This window comes from Monomorium pharaonis, chromosome 1 (assembly GCF_013373865.1).
Source record: "Monomorium pharaonis isolate MP-MQ-018 chromosome 1, ASM1337386v2, whole genome shotgun sequence".
In the NCBI taxonomy this organism is placed as follows: Eukaryota; Metazoa; Arthropoda; class Insecta; order Hymenoptera; family Formicidae; genus Monomorium; species Monomorium pharaonis.
Window position 1 is genome coordinate 2052412 of NC_050467.1, and position 22959 is coordinate 2075370.

Sequence of the window (22959 nt, forward strand, 5' to 3'; positions counted from 1 at the left end):
TTGGTATTGTTATTTGGTTTTTAAAAAAATAAAAATATAAATTTTTATTCTAGTTTTCCAAAACTAGTATTCCCATTTCTATTGACGAATAACGAATGTATACCCTTAATATAGATCCGTCTATAGAGCTAGATATATAATAAAATGGCGAGGTACATGATTTTTAACAGAACTACGGAGAGAGGGGAAACTAATTGGACGCGAAACGATGACGAAAAATAAAATATTTTCTTCGACGGTGTGCGAATGGAACTCGATATGAAAGAAGGCTCTCGATGATGAAAAGATATCCATCTCTTCGCAACAACGTCTTTCATCTTTCCATACGCCCTTACTTCGCGTCTGCCTTGGCAACGTGGTCAGAGCCGAGCTGATTGGCCGGAACTCCATGAAAGGAGACTCGATCGAAAAGGACGAGATAGAGATAGATAGATAGATAGAGAGAGAGAGAGAGAGAGAGACTTTTTTCCGGACCTTGTCTCAGACTGTGAGATTCGTACTTTCTTTTTCTTACGGGACAACCCCATACCTACGTCCGCGCGAAGTCGATAAGTCAAAGCGCCCGACATTTTAATTATGGCACACCCGGAAATTGCAAGGTACACGGAAACGAATGTAACGCCAGCGATCCCCGTTAATTCTTCCAGCTCGACCGCGTCTCTTCCTATCCTGCCTCTCTTCTTCCCGATTCATTCTATATTATTGTCTAATACAGAAAATATGTGCTCGAACGATATGTTGCGAATATGGTTTAATCGCGATACAGGTAAAACAAGTAAATTTTCAATAATTGAAAATCAGTTTTTAGATTTTTCCATAAATGGAAATGGAAGAGATTATTTTTCTAAAAAGGTTGCTGAGAAAGGAAGAGAGAGAGAGAGAGAGAGAGAGAGTTAAAATTCGTTAAAATCGTTTTTATCTTTTGCAAGATATTATATACAATTATGTGCTGTCACATAGTCGCTTAAGGGATTTCCGGATACTCACGTCGCCAAATAAATGTTTCCGTCTATCTATAATCTCTTCAGAGTGGTTTTTTTTTCTTCGAAACGAAATGGGATCGAACCGTTCTATTTTTATCGAGCTGCAAGATTTGAATTATGATCGTCGCGATATTGGCCACGGATTAATGTCTGATTTCCGCGCCGAATGTGGTCGCTAATAGACGTGCGAGTGATTCGAGGAGATATCGGAAAAACGATCAACTCCTTCGACAAAAGTTTTCAATAATAAACATTCGCATTTAGCAGATGAATATCTGCATTCCTAACGTCTTTCATTATTTACTGCATTTAACTTTTTATCGAGTGTATGCTGCGAGAGAGTAAATTATTGTGTAATATTTAAAATAATGCAAGTTTACGATAATGCTCATGATACTTCCACTCAGTCGCTCGTTTCGCGAGCACCTAAAAGTTCCTAATATTCTCCCCCCTCCCCCTGTTCTCCGCTACCCTCGATAACACAATCGAAATGTAATTACGGTAGCGTGTCTTCGTCCGGGCAGACTTAAAAGTTACGGCAACTCTCGCGAGCAATCGTCAGGGTCGTTTAAGCCTAAGTGGTCTAATTTTCAACCACGAAATGGCTGTCTTCGGATTCCTTAGTACCTCGTTAACCGCCAGTGTCGACGAGCAAGGGTGTCTGCGGATCTTTATTGATTTTAGATATCTGCTAAGGTCGCGTATAGAAGTTCCACGAACAAACTACGTAACGGATGTATAATACGTATATATAATATACACACCCCGTAGCCGTTCGATACTCCTCTCTTCTCGATTCCGCTTTTCACGATTTTTCCTTCATATTTTACGAACGCCAAATTATTTTTGAAATAACTTCCATAAACTCAATTTCGTAAGAAAAATTAATTGATATGGCGATGCGATTTCGCTGGAAATTTTTCAATTTAATCTTCCGCTCGCACCACCTGCATTCCCGATGCATTCGATGCACGTGCTTTCACAACTTTCCGAAAGATAGCTAAAAATCCGGCACGATAGACGTGGCGCGTTAACAAAGTTAACGGATGATGAACTCGAAAGCAGCTTACACGTTACGCGGCATTATGGAATCTGCCGCGAGACTGCCGGTCGCTATGTCATCGCGAGCAAGTTGCGACGTCGCCGACGTTTCCCCGGGAAAAATGTTATCCGACACCATACGTCTTCGGGATAATGTAAAGAGAGGCGAGGGTCGGTAAGAATAATGCGGGCGTTTTCAGAAGTCGTCGACGGGCGAAATGGATTCTCGCGAGTTATCCATGGGATATAGGTTACGAGTCGTGGAAGCGGGACAAGGTAAGACGATGAGGCCATATTCGGACTCGGAACCGGGAGAGGGGAGGGGGCGGCAGGGGTGTGCAAAACGACGACGAATGAAAAAGTGCTCGCGATTCGTATAAAGTGATTTTAAGTGAGAGTCAGCTCGCGCGTCGAAAGTTCGCCCCCGCTGAGATATGACGGCAAATATTAAAATCCGCCGCTGGCCGGTCGTCGTACGGAATTCGTAGCCCTTCGGCGCGAATCCATAAGGGTGATTCTTACTTCGTAAGGATGGAACATGATGAAATTGCAAAATCTGTTATATATGGAACTGGAAAATAATCAGCCAGTCTTTAACCACTAGCGCTTGAAAAAGCCGCGAGAGAAGAGAGAGAGAGAGAGAGATGGTAAATAAAAAAAAAATAAACTGTTCCTCGATCGATGGGAAAAAATATTAACCAAACGTTCGTTCGATTAATATTTCGTCCGTTCCGGCGTGTTGCTTCAGGCATATTTACAGACTGATGCGGTAACGCGCAATCCGTGACTTATGCAAAGCCAATCGCCGCACCATCGGGCGATCTCCCGTCAAAAATTTATCGCGATAACGTTACGATTATACAGGCTGCAGGTTCCAGTCTGGGGCATCGACCCGACGCGAGCTCCGGTCGCATCGTAAAGTCGACAGTTTCAATAATATCTCGCTATTTTACACGTTTCGTTTATTGTGGTGGCGCACGACAGTAATTCGCCAAGAAAAAAAAAGGTGAAGAGACTCTATATAGACGTTAGTCACGTGCAATAAAGATCCCGCTCAACGGCGACGACGACGACGACGACGCGACGGTGCCGTCGTCGTGGTGTGTTCCCAGCGGTAGGTCGGATGTCGCATAGACGTTACCAGGGTGGAGAGGGTTGGTAGGTATGCGTACCTGCTGAAATATTCGTCTCTCTCTCTCTGTGGTAGATACGGCGAGGAAAATTTTGTGTACTTATCGAGTTATGTACTCGCTTCACGTTCGTCGGATGTATCGAGTCAATTTGGGCGTCTGCAGTCAGATCAACTGCAGCTGCGAGTGACGAAGAGAGGGAGGGGGGAGGGGAGACGGGGGAGGGGAAAAAGACGCGGGAGGCCGGGTATAGATAGATGACGGAGATCCGGAGGGCCAAGCCGGAAGGTAGAGGAGCCGATTTCTATGCCAATATTTGCGAAACATTACGCCACGGCAAAGCGACATATACTCATGGAATGAACACTCGCGACTTCACGTTCGTCAAAGAGGAAGTCGCAGCGTTCTTAGCGGGGACATCAGCTCGTGCCGAATTCCGCCGGCGCGGCTCGCGAATCTCTTCGTACCGACGACGAATGGAGTTCGTTTGCCGTGATTTGCATCTGAATCGAGCCGTACGCCCGCGCACAATTAGATCGATCGATTGATCGATGGGAACCGCTCGAATCGGATTGGTCTCCTGGAGAAACATCGTCGAGAAAAATGCATGAGATCTCACCGCTTTGAAGTGTCTCGAGTCTCTCACTCGGAAACTTCAACCCTCAGCAGACATCGTACATTTTCGCTTTTGACGTCATGCGATTAAAATTAAAAAGGGGGGAATCTTTTGCATTAAAAGCTGCAAGAGTGACTTTGATCTTCTTACACGCGTAAAAAAACATTACTTTTTATTATTTTACTATTAACTGCAAATAATTTCGTTTTATACCTTTATAACTTTTTCACGTATTCGCAACAATGAACTTTTTGATCAAAGATCTTATTAGAAAATCAACATTGGACGTAAAAAGTACAATGCGTACTAAATATTTCCAATTTTATAGTTTCAACGATTACCACTTTATTTTCCAGCAAAATGTATAAAGCGTATTCAATTCAAGCGATTCTTACTCCCCTCCCCCTTTCTCTACCTCGCATATACGATTTGTCATTATTTAATATTTAAGCGGATTAAATGGCTTGCCCTTTTATTTATTTAATAAATTCCGCAAAAGCACGCGCGCGTATCAAGCCAACGAGTGCGGAACGAGTGGTGGATTATAAAGCGAGCAATCGGTCGAGCGAGAACGAGAAATTCCCTTTGAGCGATCGCGCAGCTTCTCCGGCACTTCAGAGGGGAGGGGGACGGGGGAGGAGGGTGACCCCGATAGTTCGAATCAGCCGCAAACGATGACGTAATTCGAGCGGGCGGCGATATTAGTCGAGGTGTTCGGATACCTCCGGCAACTAACGCGATTACCGAGCCGTTTTTGGTTACCCGCGCGCGAGAGATCGTAGCACCGTAGCGAGGGGGTGCGAGGAATGCGAGGTACTACACCACCATCACCCTCCCAGTTTTCCCCCGTACGTTGTAGAGCCGCACGTCCGCACGCCCCGTTTGTTCCGGCCGCGCGTTATACGCCGAGGGCTCGAGAGAGCCCGGGAGAGATGTGCGGGCGAAACTTCTTCAGCAAGTACTGCGCATAGCACCGGCATCTACTTGGAATAATTCGCGTAGTTAGCGCGCGGCAGTTTATCACGCCGCGGGTGACAACGTTCGCTCGTCCGTACATGGGTACGCTCGCACTTACGGGTCTCAGGCCGACAAGAGAGTGTGTGTGTGTATAGTATGCATGCATGTGTGTGCGTGTGTGTGTAAGAGAGAGAGAGAGGCTGTTGCTGTCATTATACACACACATAGTTCAGTAAGCCGAAACCAAGACCGCGGAGGATGCTCAGTAAGTGTCGGATGAGACGTCTCCAAAATAGTCGACGGGTCGGTTTTACTGCCGGCTACTTGCTACATTAACGCAACTTTAATCCCGCCGCTGTCGTGCAAAGATTGCAATAGTTTTCGCCCTTTGAGTGCCGGCACAAATCTTGATTTATTCAATTTTGGGAGAGCGCCAGTAAAATGGTGAATGTATAATGATATGAAAAATAAACGCGGCTACCACCCAAACAAATGGCACGAGATATTTCGTCATGATGAAGACGCGTCTCAAAAAGAAGTAGATTTCGTTCTTTTTTTTCTACAATATAATTCACGCAAATTGTACACATTTTATTATATGTTGATTTTATAATAAATTTTTTCCAATAAATTGTTAATTGAAAAAAAAGGAAAAAAATTGACTTGCTTTATGTATTAAAATATATAAAAGACTCGATTGAGTTTGAATATAAAATATACACAGCAAATAAATGCACGATGAGATTAAATAATGAGGCCACTCGTTCCGCGTACAATTACGATGAAAGGAATCTGATATCGAGTGATTATTAGCAGAAATATCAGAGATATATTACACTTGATATTTTTCACTCTGTCTATTTGACGGATTATTTTTTCTCGTAATTTTATCCGTGCGGTATTACCTACTAATTTACCAATTAATTTACATTGAACAAATAATTTTATGGTTAACAGAATTTATCGCACCATTCGTAACAGAAAAGTCGTTTGCGAGATAAATTCGATTACTATATTTAAATCGTTTCATCTCTCCCGCCCGTGTTTTTTCCCCCTCAAGAATGTTTAAGAAACAGTGTCTTCTCACCACGGGTAAAATTCTTCACGGGACGTTACGGCCACAAGATGCTGTAATAAAAGATCATCAATCACTTTCCATTACGTGCTGGCGTATACGCGGGCGATGTTTTGTCGCAGCACGCGAAAGTCGCGTTTTAATGAAAGATCGTCGGTCTTCTAGATTTCATTCTGGACGCCCGGTTCATTTTGCCCGTATTAAATTCCCGACGTACAGTCGACAAAATGGCGACGTGGAGAAATGCGCGCGCGTTATTTCTCTAGATTTATTAATATTAATATTATCTATTAATATTTTATTAAAAATAGTACTCAGTGCGCGCTGCACTGAGCGGGAAGTCCGGTTAAAAATAATCCTTCCGCGAATGGAACGATTTCCTTCGCGACGGATTGAAATCCCTAGGAACTTCGTGTCATCTCGTCCCGAGTCAGAATTGCTTTCCCGTGTCCCGGATACATCCGCATCGTCGGCCTCTTCGAGAACTACGAATTGTTATACGCCGGCTGTTTATACGCGACATTGTTATACACGACATTTCACGCCTGACGATCTCGCCGATCTCGCCGTGAGTGTGGAGACAGAGAAGAAGGAGAAGGACGTGGAGTCGTCCTTTCCAATTCTATCGGGGTGAGCTGGACGGCGCGAACTGCCCGGAGAGGCCGACGTCCGCAAAGGCTTCCGAAAATCGTGGTACGCGCGAGCCGGCAACTTGGATTTATGTCTCCCATAAATTCATGCGACTTCGCGGACCGTTTTTCCGATCTCGAATCCCGTTTGCCGATCTCCCTTTCTCCCTCTTTCTCGCGCCTTCTCTTTCTCTTCCCACCGCTCCTTTACCCTCTTTTTATCCCACGATCCCGGGCACTCTCTTTCCTCGCCGGCGCATTCCGGCATTCCGCGGGTTCTTCCCCACCCTCCCGGAGGAATGAATCCCTCCTGGCTGCGGTCAGTTTGCTACTTATTATCAAGTGAAATATCGCGGTCGATTTGTTATCGCAGAGGGTGGTACTTTGCGGGAGATCGGGAGCGAGGCTTACGATTCATGCGCTTGTTGCAGCGACAAGAACAGAAATCTCGATGTTGTCGACGTGGTATTTTATGCTCTCGTAAATATAAAACGTCGGTTAATGTTCTCGAGTGCTCCATGCATCATTCGCGTGCACGCGTGTCACAAGCAAATTTTTGTAAAACAATGGGTCCGATATAGCTAGGATTTAAAGAAACGATGAGACGATGAAACGAGAACGGCAAAACAGTCGGAGCTCAAAGAAGGGATATTAACAAATTAACAGTATCACACTGATTGTCCATCTCTAATTGCCAGGAAATCTTTTATTGATAATCCTACATGTTTTAATATTAGGTAAAAAAAAAAAAAGTAACGATATACTTCACGAATGTTTCGGGAACTTTCGAGTCTCGCTTGCGCGAATGTTTATTCAGATTTACACGTCGTAGATATGTCGCAAGGAAATGAGTTTCACGAAATATTCAGCGGGCTATAGAACAACCGTTTATTTGGTTTATTCGCATTGCGAATTTATTTCGCTTGTATCATAAAGTGTCAGCAGGACTAAAAAGCTTTCGAATTAAGCAAAAGCTGACTCATCAAAGAGAATAAGTCCAATTAATACGGAATACCAGTCTCAACGTGCGTGTATCAACTCGTTAGAAGAAGAAAAAAAATCGAATCGAGAGACGAGAACGGTAGACTTGCGATTTAATTTGCGCGGCAGGTACGGGAACAAAACTGGCAGGAAGAGGATGGTTAATTAGCTCTGCCACAAAGAAGCTCGATTATGTGATGCTATACGACCGCGAACAGCACAGGCCACTTTTTTCTGCTCTTCCCTCCACCTTTGCACCTCTCTCACACGCAGCGACTCACTTATACCCCATTAGTCGACGCACAGAATATAACCGTATAGTCTGCGCCCGTTGGAAAAAGGGTTCCCGACCTCGATACAAACTCCCTCATTGTTCACCTCGTGCATGTGTACGTAGGCGTACACATACGTGTGCGTGTGCGTGCCAAGCGCATGCAGCCATGTACGCTGGCTTAAAAGGGTGGAACAAATTTCTGCTCCGCGCTTTGCAAAGGCAGCCCCTTTGGTTGAAGGGGCAAAGATGAATTTTTCGCCGACATGCGTGCGTCACGAGCGCGTCAAAGTATTTCGCGTTATTTGTACCTTCGAGGATGCCGCCTAGGCGTTTGTCCCACGAATCGGATTATCAACTTCGCAAACCTGCCCACTTTTGCGCGCGTGCATGCGAAATGTCGCGGCGCGATCGTTTAATTCTTGATTTTCTTTGTCGCACGGACAGGAGAGCCGCGCGACACCACGCGTACGCCACGTCCAGGGAAACGTTTTTTTTTTTGGGCGGCAGCTTATTACAGTTTCACGAGCTTTTGAGTGGTTTCACTAACAACTCTCCACAAGCATTGTACTCTTTTCCGATATGAATTTGCAATTTAGGATATACGACTTCGGATGTAGACGGGGTTTTTTTTTTTTCATACGACGCGCGCGTATAAAAATTTTTTTTGCATCGCGCATTAATTTCTTACATTTTTCATTTAGCAGACGATATCGGACGCAACGTGAGAAGATTCGAGTTATACCGCGTGCATTTATCCGGATAAGCGAAACCGATGTCGCTATGCGACCAGTCGATAGAATGCTATATCAAAGCCGTATATTAACGACGCGGAGAGGAGAGGTATTTTGTGTATATAGTCCGGGAGATTAAATTCTCGGGGAAAAACACAAATCCGAATTCCTTCCGCGACCGACTCCGCCCGATAATCCGCTTTCGCTCGACTCGAATTATTCCGAGGAGACGCGTCGCGTAGCCCCCCCCCCCCTCTCCGACAGCTTGACAAAGACGCTTTATATTATTTCGAGCTTAATTTCGACTTGCATTATCCAAGCTCTCCGAGTATCTCCCGATATTATTTCAACTGCGAAGCGAGAGCATCGATCTAGAGGCGCGCCCCTTTACCTCGCGCGAGGAAACGTAGACGAAGATTTTCCTCCGACGTTAATGCAACGGGAAGGCTAAAGCGGCGAGACGAGGCGGGTAGGAAACGGAGTTACGAGAAGGAGAAAGAGGGGGAGGGGTAGCGAGGAGAAGGTGCCGGGGCGGAGAGAGAAGGTAGGAGGAAAGGGGGATGAACGAGAGGGAAAAGGTTAGGTTAATTAAGGGAAGACTTAACGACGGGGTTTGTCCACCCACGTCCATTCGCGTTCTTCCTCCTTTCGCACCCTATTCGCCGTGGGGGAGTTTGGCTTGAGTTAACGCGGAAAGTTCGCGTGGATTTCTGAAATTCTAATTCGCCCCTCTAATCTGCGCTATCCTTCTTTTCACCGAGCGACACGACGCCCGGCTGCGAAGCACGCCTAGCTTCGGCAAGTGCTCGCTCGTCTCTATCCTCTCGCAGAGAGGCGAGAAAGAGAGCGACGGATAATTACGTACATAAGATCGGCAATTCAAAGAGGCGATAATTAGGAAAGGGAGAAAAGAAACGGGATGGGAGAGAGACCTCCTTCCCTACGAGAATTCGTATCGAGAAGCGTTTTGCGCTCTCTTCGAGAGGGTAAAACTACGTTTCTGTGTTTCACGAAACTGACGGGAGTAACGCACACACATTTCAGAGCAAGGAAGAGAAGAGAGAGAGAGAGAGAGAGAGAGAGGAAAAGGGGAGAAGGAGAAGCTGCTCATAAGAGAAACTCACGTAAGTAGAACGAACGCTAACTATTGCGCCACGCGCCGGCGCATAATACATTTATACACGATTACGGCGGATAATAATATTGCGCCCGTGTATGCTGCAACACAGCGCGCGTTGTAACACGATAGCGTAACAATACCACGCGAATACTGACGCATTAGCCTAATCTATAAGACGGTGCGCCACACGCGCGGTGTCCCGTGTGCCTGTGCGTGTTAATGTATCACAGTCGTGTCCGCAAGAACGTACGCGGGTAGTCCATCACGTGTACACGTACCTTACGTATGTAATCTGCAACATCCTTTGCATAAAGAAAAGCCCTATATATATTTTCTTAACGCACGTAGAAACGATATTTGTTTCTCTTATGTGCGTTAAAAATTCTCCGTGTTGAAAATAAAGACTGTTGTACAAATATCGGAGGACACGTGTGGCGTATATTCGATCGATCGGTCTCTCTGTTAATTTCTCAAAATTTAAACTGCGACTTATTATTACGTATCAAGCCACGATATACTTCAATCGTAATGTTTTACACAGTTATGTTTATAATTGTATACAAATAAAATGTATCTACAAATAAAATAATTGTATTTATACAAATAAATGTTATACAACATTAAAAAAATATTAATTGATCTCAAAATTGTTTTTTACTCATTCTTTAGCACGTAAAATCACCGACATTATTTTGTATTTATTTTATGCTAACGTACACACGAGATATAACGAAAACAATCTGACAGTTTAAATATTATGATTCACAGACTTTCACAAATTCAATCAATTTGTAGTACATTACGAAACTGCTCGAATACAAAACTGCCAGTAGAGCAGCTGGGTAAACGTTACAACTGTTAAATTTTGTATCCGAGAGCACATCAAAAAGCGCAATAAAAATCTCAAAGTGCTTCTCATGAGAAGCTTAAAGAGACGGAGTGTGCCATGGAAAATAACAAAAGTTACACGGTACGTCGAGATTCGCTCGACGGCAGCCGCATTCATGCAAAGTTAAACGTCGAAGAGCTCAAATACGTATTCTTCCCGGCGTCTCGGCGCCGCAATATGCGAGCAGAGGAAAGAGATAAAGCGAAAGAGACGCGCTCGGACATTGCATCGCTGGCGTAGGACGTTGCCGGTTATCGTGGAAAAGCCCAGGAAAATCGGACAGAGAAGGGTAGATATAGGAACAGAGAGTGGAAGAGAGAAAACGGGGAGCGGAGAGAGAAGGCCAAAGAGGAAAGAGAGAGAAAGAGATACAATCTGGAAACTCTCGGGAACCAATCTTCTCTGATGAAAATACCTTGTCCTCTGTGAGGTTTGATACCGCACCCGCGGGGGCCAATTTCGTTTGTTACTTTTTGGAATACCGCGAGTACGTTTGAATTGGACGGGGGTCCTTGCGAGGCAGATTCCAGGGGAACATTTTGAGGGTACGTGCGGGCGAAAGTGGTCGGCAAAGCGGGAGTAAGGAGGCGGAAAATGCATTGCCCCTCAGCGCCTGTCGCTTTCACGATCAGTTCGTTCGACGAAAAATATTGGCGCAGCTTAATTAGAGCTGAGAACCACGTGCGAACACGATTGCACAAAGGAAAAGCGTTCGGGATGTTGAACTTTTCGCGCGAGATAGATGTAACGCGTATAAAAGGAAAGATTGATCTCTTCTATGTTCTTGTTAATTGCTGCAATGTGATTTATATAGAATTCTAATGTAAAAAAGACTCAGTTACAAATGACGTCCACATGGAGTTGAAATTGTAAAAGTCGCAATAGAATTTCGAGGTGCCGCGATGTCTTTGCAATGGAAAAATGGAGCCTAACATCGTGAAGGAATATGTCAATAAAAGGCATCATCCGTTTACTCCAAAGATAGATACACCTGCATTTGGGAGTCTTATGCGAACATTCGACGCGAGGAGTAGAGTGTACCAGGAACATTTCAGAAACACTACGCGCGCCCGGCTATTACCAGAAAGGGTTAGATCACCTGAGGGATCAGCCGTGGAATTCCATGCTGGTCGTCGAGTCTTCTGGGAATCTGCACTGCGACACTTACATTTTCACTGTCCTTATCCCTCCCCCGTGCCGTTCTCTTTCTCTACCTCTTTCCTTCTTGCCGCATCCTCTCGCCCTTTCGCCCTATTCCGCTCTTCAGTCGATAGCAGCGGCGAAGAGAGACGGCAAAGATGGATTCCGGTATCGGAAGGATCGGGAGTAGGATTTCCCAGGTTATATTCCTGCCGCGAGCTATAGGGGATATCCCGAGATTTGAACGTACTTCGCTCTAGCTCGACTCTGTTCTGACTGGAGGGGAGGGGGGCGGAGAGCTTCCGTGAAAGTTACACCTTCGCGCGTACGCGATGTGGACTTTATGATCGACCCGTACAACGTTGTGCTCGCGCCGCGTGCATCCGGGTAAAGAAAGCGCAGCGTGGTACCCGGATATTATCTCAGGTCACGAGGGGAAGTAAGAGCGGAAGCAAAATCACCGCAATGTACGTAATGGTGATCTTTTCGGAATTCCTCGCGGGGGATGTTGTCCACGCGATCTACGGATCGTTAGCTCGCCGTTCTCGACGAGGAGTAGTACCGCGTGGAATGTGGTACTTATGTAAGAAGCGAAATTTGTCGAGGGAACCTGCGAGCTTTTCCGCAAAACAATGCGTACGGAAGCGGATCGGCTAAGTTCGAATTCACGTGGTGGAAAAACCACAAACCTTGCACAGGGAGAAAATCGCGCGATCGCGATTGGCTCATGCATTTTTCAGCGGCCGCGGTATTTACTTGTGATCGGACGTTCGTACGTCCCTTCGACGTCGAGGGCGAACCTTTCGCTCGGGCTTCGGCGAAAGGTGATAAAGCGGTCGTACGCGAGCTTCGAGTGTGCGCCCGGAGAAGTGGCGGGAATAGAAAGTAACGCGTGAACCCCGCCACGGTCGCAAGTTCACGACGACTGAAGCGGGAGATCGATCGGAACCGTGCCCTCACGAAATAGCGACCTTATAGTACACACCTATACCTCTCATGTTCGATCTGATCGCCACGAATCGTTTTCTTCGCGACGGCGTGTGACGCGACATGCGTGCCGAGCTTGATCGATTTCCCGAGCGAAATGTAACTGCTATTTCTCCCTTTCCCCGGTTTCGTTCTCGCTTTCCCATCCAGCGTCCGCGAGAGCGAAATATGCGCCTTAGGGCTTCTCTTTAAAGCCGCGGTAAATTAGTTCTCTACAATCTTCCTTTGATTGGAACGGAAAAAGAGAGCGACATTCTGGCTCTTCGTATATAAATGTCGTTGCGTAGCTATTACTATATCGCCGTATTATTTATTATAATCGATACGATGACGTAATTGTCCAGAAATAATATTTAAAGTAGAGTTTATTATTAAGAGTTTCGCATTTATCCCTATTATCTTGCGTCTCAAGTTTGAGACAAATATACTTACGTGTTAAACAAAAATCTTATAATAGAATATATCAACAGTTTCATATTGTGTATTTAAGATTGAAAGTTCGACAAGGTCGCAGCATTTACAAGCGTTGGAAGCCATATATAACGGTTATGATTTAAAAATAAAAATGAGAAAACCAGTAACTTATAAACTGGTTGATTAAAGTGGAACTTATAAATAACTGCGAATCTGATTTACTCCCTTTCGAATTTTTTCAAATTTAATAACGCATCATTTACTCATATCTTTGGAATAGTTTATAAAAAGAAACTGTAGATTGTTATATTCAGAGTGTACGACGGATTAAATTCTTCTAAACCAGGTACTCACCGATCACGGTCAAGTTGTATCGGAAGCTGCGCGTCTGGCCCTTCCGAAAATCCACCCTACATCTGTACGTCGCCGCGTCATGCCGCTTTATATCGTCGATCACCAGAACCGCCGGGCTCGGGAAGGACGTTCGGAAAAAGGCGCGCGGACCAAAAACGCCGGAGTCTGACGAGTGGTGCGCCTTTGTTACCGGCTTTTCTCGCGCGTCGATTCTGTAACGAGAAAAAAATCTATTTTAGAAACTTTTGAACTTAATCCTAGAATGCAAAATGTTACACACACACACACACATCAAACATATAAATGTAAACGTTGCATCTCAGCAAATGTTTGCGTTAGGATTACTTTTATTTAATTTATTCAATTTCCAACTTAAATACGTGTTATCTTCCTTTTGCTAGATCAACTCTATCTAATTTTTCTGCACTTCGTTTGCGTTCTATTCTTTGCGCGTCCAATACGGGCGCCATTGTATACTCGGATTTCTTTTTCTTTCGCGATTGTAAGACAATTACGTGAAGTTTCCAGAATTCACGGCACGATCGGCGGTATTCCGATGTATGTACATTGAAAACGCTCGCACAATTTCCGGTCAATGAAATTCCAACCTTACGCAAGGAGATCCCGCCGAGCAACGACGGACAATAGGAATTGAGCGGCGCGGGGTCAGAAGGGACGCTGAGGCAGGGAAAAAAATCTGCGCTGCGATTCATTGACCGCCCCAACGAACCGTGATAGCATATATCGCAGTATTACCCGCTTACGCGTCCAATATAATTATTTCAAATCGATGGAATAATTATCGTGAGCGCAGCGCGGAGAACAGACGTGCAGGTAGCCGGCAATAACGCAATTAAATCGCAGCCGTGTTATCCGATATTTTGAACGGACACCGCTCATTTCATCGATATCGCGATAGATACTGCTAGATAACAAGCTAAAGAAAAAGGGTCGATACGCGCGATCGAATCGAATCAAATCGATTCGGATCGAATCGAAGCCGCACCAGCTGATTACAATGGAAAATATAATCACACCGCGCCGCTCGGTATAATCTACGGCATTTATGTGATATTATGGTTTAACGCGATCGTGTAAAATATACACGGGCGTTTTGCGCGAATTGACAGACCGTTCATAAGACACGAGCGATTGAATTAAGATGCAGCAGTCTTTCTCTCACACAAACTTCTTAAATTCGAAATAGACGCTCGCGCGATAAAAAGATACATCGCGCACGATGTGGAGCAATATATAGCGTGCGCGAAATAAATTTGCAAAATAATAGAAATCAAAGAAAGCGAAAATTAGATGAAACCAAAGGGGAATAAAGAGAAATATTCGCAGTTGATTTTTGCCATTCCCTGTTTCGCAGTAATTCTGAAATGAGATTTTACTAGTGCGCGTTCAGCGATTCCCGTTTGACATTAACTGCAATTATATGCACGCGTAATATAGTAACTATATATTAATGGGAACGTAAAATTTCCCGGTGGCGCAATATCGAATCTCGTTTGACGTAAATATAATGTCAAAAGCTTCCCTGCCAGCGAAATTACGTATTTTATTAACGAAAGTGGCGATATACGTTACGAAATTTGCGATCCAGTGCGGAAGGAAAGTTATTATTATTATTATTATTAATTTCACATACACGTACATATGGTTCAGCAGATGAGTCCTACTATCCATAATGTCATCAGACTGATGTTTCGTCACAACGAAACACATTGTGACGTCGCAATTACGATTTAATAATAAGAGGACATTTCCTCGACAAGATCAGATTTAACGTACCACAATTATGCACCGCGAAACAATGCAACGTTAATTACCACGTCGCGTCTCCTGATATTCACGACGTAGAGTAATTCGCGCAATTCTAACGTGAGACTGAAACGTACGTGTTTTTTCTTCAGAAAAAAAAAAAAAACATTGCGTGCATTTTCTCCTCGCTTCGGACACACGTTACGCGACTCGTTCCCGCAACAGAAGAGAAACTTCGTCCCTCTTTCCTGGATTTCTCTCGCGGACGAGGGATGCGAGATGCGACGGCAATAGAAGACGCGACGAGGAAGAGGACGCGGCGGGACGAGATACGCGGCCGAGAGATGCAATAAGGAAATGCGTATCCTTCGTCTTCCCTTTATGCGCCGGCAGGACCGTTCCCTTATCCTCCTTCGGGCGGGCGTTTCTTCGCCGGAGAGGCACTATCCGACGAAGACTCTCGATTCACGTCGACGTTGGGCGCCGGGTAATACGGAATCGATGTCTGTTTTATGAAACGTTTTATCTTGCCGCGCAGCCAGCTTTCCAATATTTCGCTCGACTCTCTCGCCTGCCTCGTTCACGACCTTTCCCTTCGAAACTATCGTTCCCCATCCTCACCGTTATTCCCTCTCGCTTCATCACGTCGGCTCGTTCCTTCCCGTACCGGCCGCGTTCCGCTTCGATTATCTTCCCGGGGAATGATACATACTTTTTTAAGCCAGTACCGGTAGCAGAGGTGCACGTTCCCTCCGGTGTGTGCGCCGCCGGTTGTTGAGATAGATTTTTTAAAAATTCAGAGCGCGGACGCGTCTCGGTATCGCTATAATTTTTGATGCTTCGATCGATCAAGCCGAAAAAAAAAAGGACAAATATTTTCCGCGTAGCTGCGCGACTGCGCTTTTGACCGCGCTGCCTTAAAAATAAACGGGTATGAATACAGACTGTCGGGAGTTCGCGAGTGAGCGACGGTCGTTTATTTTTTTTTCCCCCCTCCAACGCCAATAGATTTTATCCGCGACGCGCGATATTGAGGGAGAAAAGAGAGAAACCGTGGAATCATTTGTATTTAAGGAATCTACCTGCGGTTATTTCATATTTGGGTCGAGTAATTTCGGAGCGCAGTCAAATTCATTTCCAATATTCCACCCCTAATCCGCGGTCTCGTGCGCCACCTTCCTTCCTTCACCCTTCCCCTCGCGCCAACGATACGTCCTCGTAAAAATGATAAATGTCCGGCGGGCAAAGGGTAAATAACGATGGCGAAATGAACGTACGCGTTCGCCGTTTCTGCATAGAGGGTACAAGAAAATTACACGTCTCGAAATATTTATTGGCGCATTAATTTGGCAACGCGTCTTCAACCCGGACGTGTCCATTCCGTGACACACGGGAGAAGAGAGGAAGAGAGCAAGAGGGGTAGGAGCGGCATAATAATTCTCGTCGCGTTATTTATCCCGTGGCGCGCCCGCGGGCTGAAGTCGCCGGGACGACCCTCTTTTACAGTTTTCTAGATTACATGAATTTCGAGAGCGGCTGTGAGTGCTTTTTAATATTTCGCTTCACTTTTATATCTGGGCGCGCTCTCGCTCTCTCCCCGTGTGCGTGTACGACACGATATCCCTTCACCCCATCTTCCCCCTTTGCACGCTTTATCCCTCCCCTCTCTCCCTCCGTCTTCCCGCACGGTCGCGGTCTTTTATAGCGAAAATAACACGCACATACCCTCGGGCCAAAGGGTAAATAACAAGAGAATAAATGCATGGCACCCGTTTCACAGGTACGCGCAATAAAATTCTTTTTCTTCTTTAACTCCCGCCCGCATACATAGTTCTATGTTAATACCCGGCGTTTCTGCGGAAACCCCTCCCCTCCCCCTTCTCCCGGTGATATTCACGGCGTATCGCGGATCAACCGGGTGAGATTATCTAAAAATTCGCGCGGCGATTTTTACATCCGCGTCTTTTTCAAGTCAATGAGGTCGTTATGTTAACATAGTAATAAACACCTGTAATATTCATGAGAGCCTTGTTTATATATTCGTACGCATGTATATTGCCGTTTTTAATAAAGCAGGCTTATGTTTAGTTTCGCGAAATTTAAGCGAAGGGGTTCTTTATCTCACGCCGTCTAATATTACCCGGATATTCATTTGCACAGATAAAGCTGCATGTAGCTGAAAAGAACGGTTTTGCCGAAGTATATCAAAAAGTTTATATAGCCGGGGATATAAATCTGAAAATAATTATGTAGCACGCTGTAATGAAGCTGGTGGAATGTCAAAACTTTGCAACATTGCCCATCATCCTGGAAAATCCCTCATAATTATTTTGATGATCCAACAAAATTAAAATATTTTCATATCTGTAATTTTCCTTTGAATACTTTATTAGTAAAAACCGTTCTTTTGGTGTAAATACGTTTTCTTTCAAAATAAAAGGAAATTGTAGAGATGGCCGAAGTTACTTTAAACACAAATTTCAACAAACAAAACGATCACAGAAATCTTTTAAGAATGGATTCGATATCGTTCGGGAAAAAATGCTAATATATAGCTGCGTACATATAACTGTGTTATAACCAATTTCATTTTTAAGAAATAAATTCACGATGTAATTAGCAGAATTTTATTAAAAAATACTACAAAAAGTCAACATAATTCAATATATAATACACTAAAATAAAATATTTATTCTTTTCCAGCTTTAATTCGATTCGTGGATTTCAGAAAATCTCGAAAATATTAAATAAAACGTTTATTAATCGCGATTTATCGGTGATATAGTAAAGAATATACTTATTAAATTATAAAGTGCACATAAAGTTATTGTAAGAAATGCAACGAAACATCTTTCATTGCTAATATAGTAATATAATGCAACAGAAATCGTCGGGAGACGATCTTTCGGCGGTAAGAGCCAAATTAAATTAATATTGCACAATCCCGCGTCCTAACGACACTGTATATCGAGCCGTAAACCTCAAAAACAATCTCGATTTTATTTCTTCGATATACCGGCGCAATCTTCGACATATGGTCGTCGAGCCATCAATCGCGCAGTAATATATCGATAGTATCGAGTTTAAAGACAACGGTTAGGTTAATTGACCGCGGCAGCGCGCGAGTCGAACGACGAGACGAGACGAGCCGAGGCGGGGAGGGAAGGGGGGGGGGAGGAAGAGAGCATTTCGTCGCGGGTGAGATTTACTCGTCTACAGGCGAGGTATTCAATTCGTCGCTTAATCAATCAATGCATTACTGCATTTATGCGTAATAAATGCGACTGCCCGCCGACGAATCGAAAAGCTCGTCTTTTTTCGATCACCTGAAGATCCGAGATTTCGAGTAGGGAGAGAGAGAGAGAGAGAGAGAGAGAGAGGGGGGGGGGGAGATCGATCAGGCTAAACAACTCGGGCAACTAATCAACGTCATCGATCTAATTCTCTGTCCTCGTGCCAATTTCGAACGTCATAAATGCAAGATACCACTTGGCAGTTGGACAAGGAATCGCCGTCATATCGCGCCGTTCGCGTTTCTCGCGTCGCGCGTCACGGTCGTTTCCGCGCGGAAAGGTAAATAACAACCGAATGAAATGTATACATACCACCGTCACCGCCGTCACCGCCGTCGCCGCCGCCGCCGCGTCGTCGCCGCCGTCGCTGCAGCATCAGCCGGGGATCCGCGACCGCGAGCAAACCGCAAGGCGAAACCGCGCAAAACACACACCGGCCCGGCCGAACGCGACGTTGCGTCGGGTCTCCCACACCTTAACGCGCGGCGCCCTCCGCGCCTCGCACCCAGCGACTCGGCTCGCTCGCGCGTCACGTGACGCTGCGCGGAGGCGCGAAGGTGTCCATAATGGCGGTGCGCGAGTGTACGTTGTATCGGAGATCACCGGACTGCTACGCACTCGTGCGTGTGCGTGCGTGCGTGCGTGCGCTGATCGTCGTTGCACGTTACCGTCGTAAGTAGCGCACGTCGTGTAAGAAGCGGGGTAAGAGTAGTCGTCGAGAATCGTTGTAATCGAGAGTGTCGAGGCCGGTCGTCGTCCCGACTCGCTCCGGCGCGGCTCAGCGACGATTTAGACGTCGCGATAACGCGAGCGGGGTTCAACGCTCGCGCATTCTGGGAGCGTTAACGGCGGCGGGAACGATGTCGTTCGCGAGTCGGTTGGTTGCAGCGGGGGAAGCGGAGCGAAGAGTCGTTTTACCTCCGTGCAAGGTAAGACACTCTCGGTGCTTGCCGTTATACAAAATTATTCGGATAATTATCCAAACGAGGAAACACGGCTCTTCCAGATAGCATGGTTATAATATTTATGAAAAACTTGCAAAATATGTATGATGTTTTTATATGATATTTGTCCGAAAATATTTCACACTTTTGATCTCAGAGTGAAGAGAGCAGAAAAAATCATAAATGATGTCATGAAAATATCTATATTATATAAAATATTATTATAGGTATTTATTTTTTTATAAATATCGTACAAAATATTTGAGTTATATTTTAATAACATATTGAATAATGATTTTGTTTTTTTTTTTACATAAACTGTATAAAGTATGTAATATTGAAAAATTTATTATAACAAATATTTATGAATATTCATTATAAATAACGTAATGTGAAAATTGTCCCCAAAGTTATAAATAATTCGACTTTTTCGAACATAAAAAACTTTATTAGTTATTATACTATAATATTATTTATTTCCTCATATTTTTCAACCTTGATTTTTATTTGCGTATTGATATAAAGAGAGACACTTTTTCATCAAATTATTATTTGAAGAACTTTTGTTTTCAGGAAAAAAATGTATAAATAAAAATATGAATATAATTGTTTTTATATCCTAAATTGTTTTGCTCAACGCAATATTATTTTAAAGTTACACAGATAAAACCATATATAATTGAAAAGATTTTTATAAAAACTAAACATATCCAAAAAGTTGAATTTTCTCGAAACAAAATTTTATTTTATTTTTAAGACGGTCATTGTATAATTAATTTTTCTCTTACAATAATGAAATGTATAAATAATGTTGGAACTAAACAAATCCAAAAAGTTAAACTTTCTCGAAATTTTTTTTATTTCCAAGTCGCTCATTGTATAATTAATTTTTCTCGCAAATAATGAATTGTATAAATAATTTTAGAAATAAAGAATTTGTTTAATTTTTGTAAAAAAACTTTCAATTTTTGATAAATTCACACGTCTCTCCCACCATTCTTTTTTTTTCACAAATCATGCATTAACGTCAATTAATTGTTGCTTTAGGTGAGGCTCGCAGAGCAACGTTGTAACTTCGAACAACGAGAGGACAAGGAATTCTTCGCCTTATATCCCGCACGACGCAAGACACCCAGGAGATTACAAGTAAATGCGAAAACTCTGGGAATTCTGTAATACTTTTAATAAACACGGCCATGTGCGCTGCACTTTCTTCGCCTTCTTTCAGCAACTCTCAGCCAGTCGAAAGAGTCATGACACGGTTTAACGGAGAATTATAAAAATTTCTGAGACACTGTTGGACTCCCCGGAGAGATTTTATTGCGTGCTTGAATCACGCTTGTAATTCTCTTTGACAAATTATCTTTAATCTTTCCACGCGTTATTAAAAGCAAACAATTGTTATAAGTATTATATTTCATCGACGTGTTGGCTATTAACAATATTAGGCGCATTCATTTCTCAACACAACAATATTTGCAGTGCCGACGCATACGCATATTTCCCTATGCATGTGGGTGTATATTTATACCAATTTCAAGTCAAAGAGGCGCCGCGTTTTCGCCTGCCGCTTTGGCAGAGAGGCGGAGAGAGTGCTCGGCCCGCAAAAAGTAATATTTACAATGTAGAGCAATAAACTTTTGGCTTTATTCGGCCGGTACCGAAAAACGGAAAAATAAAAATAAAAAAGCAAAACGCAAACGAGATTACGCGAGACGCGAACGCAATTTTCGCGGGGAAGGAGGCAAAGAAAGAGGGGAAAGTTACATTAAAAAATTCAGAGGCGCGTCGTCATCTCCGCCAGTTGAAGTTACCGCGGATTGTTCTCGTACGGCGATAACCGTGTTCGTCGAAAGGCACGAGGCGCGTTTCTCTCTCGGGCGATGGCCGGAAACGAACGGGGTAGAAACCCCGTTGGCGTGCGCTAAACTCAGGCGCGCCTCAACAATCGCGCTCTGTTCCCTTGTCCGCACCGGCTGTCGTCGGTAAATGCCCCTCGTCGTCGCTGGGGTCGGGCCACGGTTTCCCCGAGTATTTCCGGTTTCGTCGTGCACACAATGTAAGCGTGTAAGCGCTCACGCATTTCGGTATCGCGCGATCCTCGTACGCCCGGTTGGATTTTAGTAGAAATAACGACACGCAGTCAGACATATCGGGGTAGTTGCGGCTGACGCTATCGTGACGTACTACTACTGCCGCCGCGGTAGTAGTACGGTACGGCCGCCGTATACGCTGACCCGTGTCACTTCGTTTCGCATTTCCGTCCCTCCTCTTTCGCTGCAGCTCCCCTCCTCGCGCGCGATAAATCATTAATGGAAATAGAACATTAACATCCCGTCCATGAATCGATTTCGTTATTGTTGCGTGCAATTTCGATTATCTCACGACAGATGGAAATCAAACTCCGCGCCCATATCTTTAGAACGGCGTTCTGAATACGGACTTATAGCATATTACATGAATAAAGTGGATCAATGAAGAAGGGGAAATAAAGGCACATATATTTTTGTCTACTTGCGATGGGATCACGTTTTCAAACTTTGCATCGCAAGTCGAATAGCATTTATATTTCGTATACGTAAAGTATTACTTACGTAAAAAAATTATTTTATTATTAAAAAGGCTTATAGATCTCTATAATACTAGAAGATAACAAAATACATTTTTTTGTAATTATGTAATTTTTAATATAATATTTGCTATTATAAAATTAATAGCATTCACTTCAACAAGTGATTCAGAAATACCCAATATTTTTTTCTTAAGAATACAAGTCTTCAGAAAAGATATAATATATTACACTGACAAAAAATGTAATATATCCAATAAGATATGTAATTGCGGGCTGCCAACTACAGATATACTCAATAATATATGCTATTGCAGTATCATAACATTAACAGTAAATATTATTTGTATCGAGTATTTTATGTAGTTGGCAGCTCGCAATTACATATGTTATTGGCTATATTACTTTTTTCCTGTGTATAACATTAATATTTAATTTGGATTATTAGTTAATGAGCGCTAATCGGTTTCATTATAATTTAATAATTCATATTTAGACGAAACCATGTAGTAAGGATATCTAGACTTTTTTATTTCCAAAATGTTACGTATAAAATGCGAATAAAGATTTAAATCATCCTCCTGTAATTGAAAGCACTTTAACAAACAAATTTTCTATTGAAATACTTTGAATTTACAAGCGGAAATTTCTATTTTTGCTACTCTCTTTCGTTTGCCTTCGTTATCTGTCAAATTGTTTAGAGAAGAATTATGAACAGATATCCGAAGGTGGACATGTTTGGAATATGGAAAAGTGAAGAAGATACAAATTATTGACAATTTGGAAATATCTGGATGACAACAGTTTGACAACGAGAGAGCGAAATTTCCGCGGAATTGCTACGCGTCAATTCATCATAGAATTTATTTCCCGCTGACAGTACGGGCGAGAGGTTAACGACTGTAACCACTTTTGATGAATTTGAGTGATAGAAACAATATTACACACGCGGAAAATGTACTTTGTTTGGCTATCGCGTTTTTCGGTGCGATTACCGCGTGATGAAATCATGAGGCTTTCGCCATAAATACTCGCAATAGGATTTGCCAGCTCGCGCCGCGCCGC

General features: G+C 43.7%; 1 protein-coding gene and 1 long non-coding RNA gene across 3 annotated transcripts in view; one reads left to right on the top strand and one right to left on the bottom strand.

Moving 5' to 3' along the window:
* The window catches only part of LOC105839826 (nephrin), a 352537-nt gene that overhangs the window by 75001 nt on the left and 254577 nt on the right, over positions 1–22959 (bottom strand). For both annotated transcript variants that reach the window (XM_036295449.1, XM_036295450.1), the window contains exon 3: positions 13322–13533. In XM_036295449.1, coding sequence (XP_036151342.1) covers positions 13322–13533 — 212 coding nt within the window. The remainder of the gene's footprint in view (positions 1–13321; positions 13534–22959) is intronic.
* LOC105829580 lies at positions 13541–20993 on the top strand. The gene is made up of 2 exons (XR_004965492.1): positions 13541–19310; positions 20373–20993. It is a non-coding gene; the product is annotated as an uncharacterized LOC105829580 (long non-coding RNA).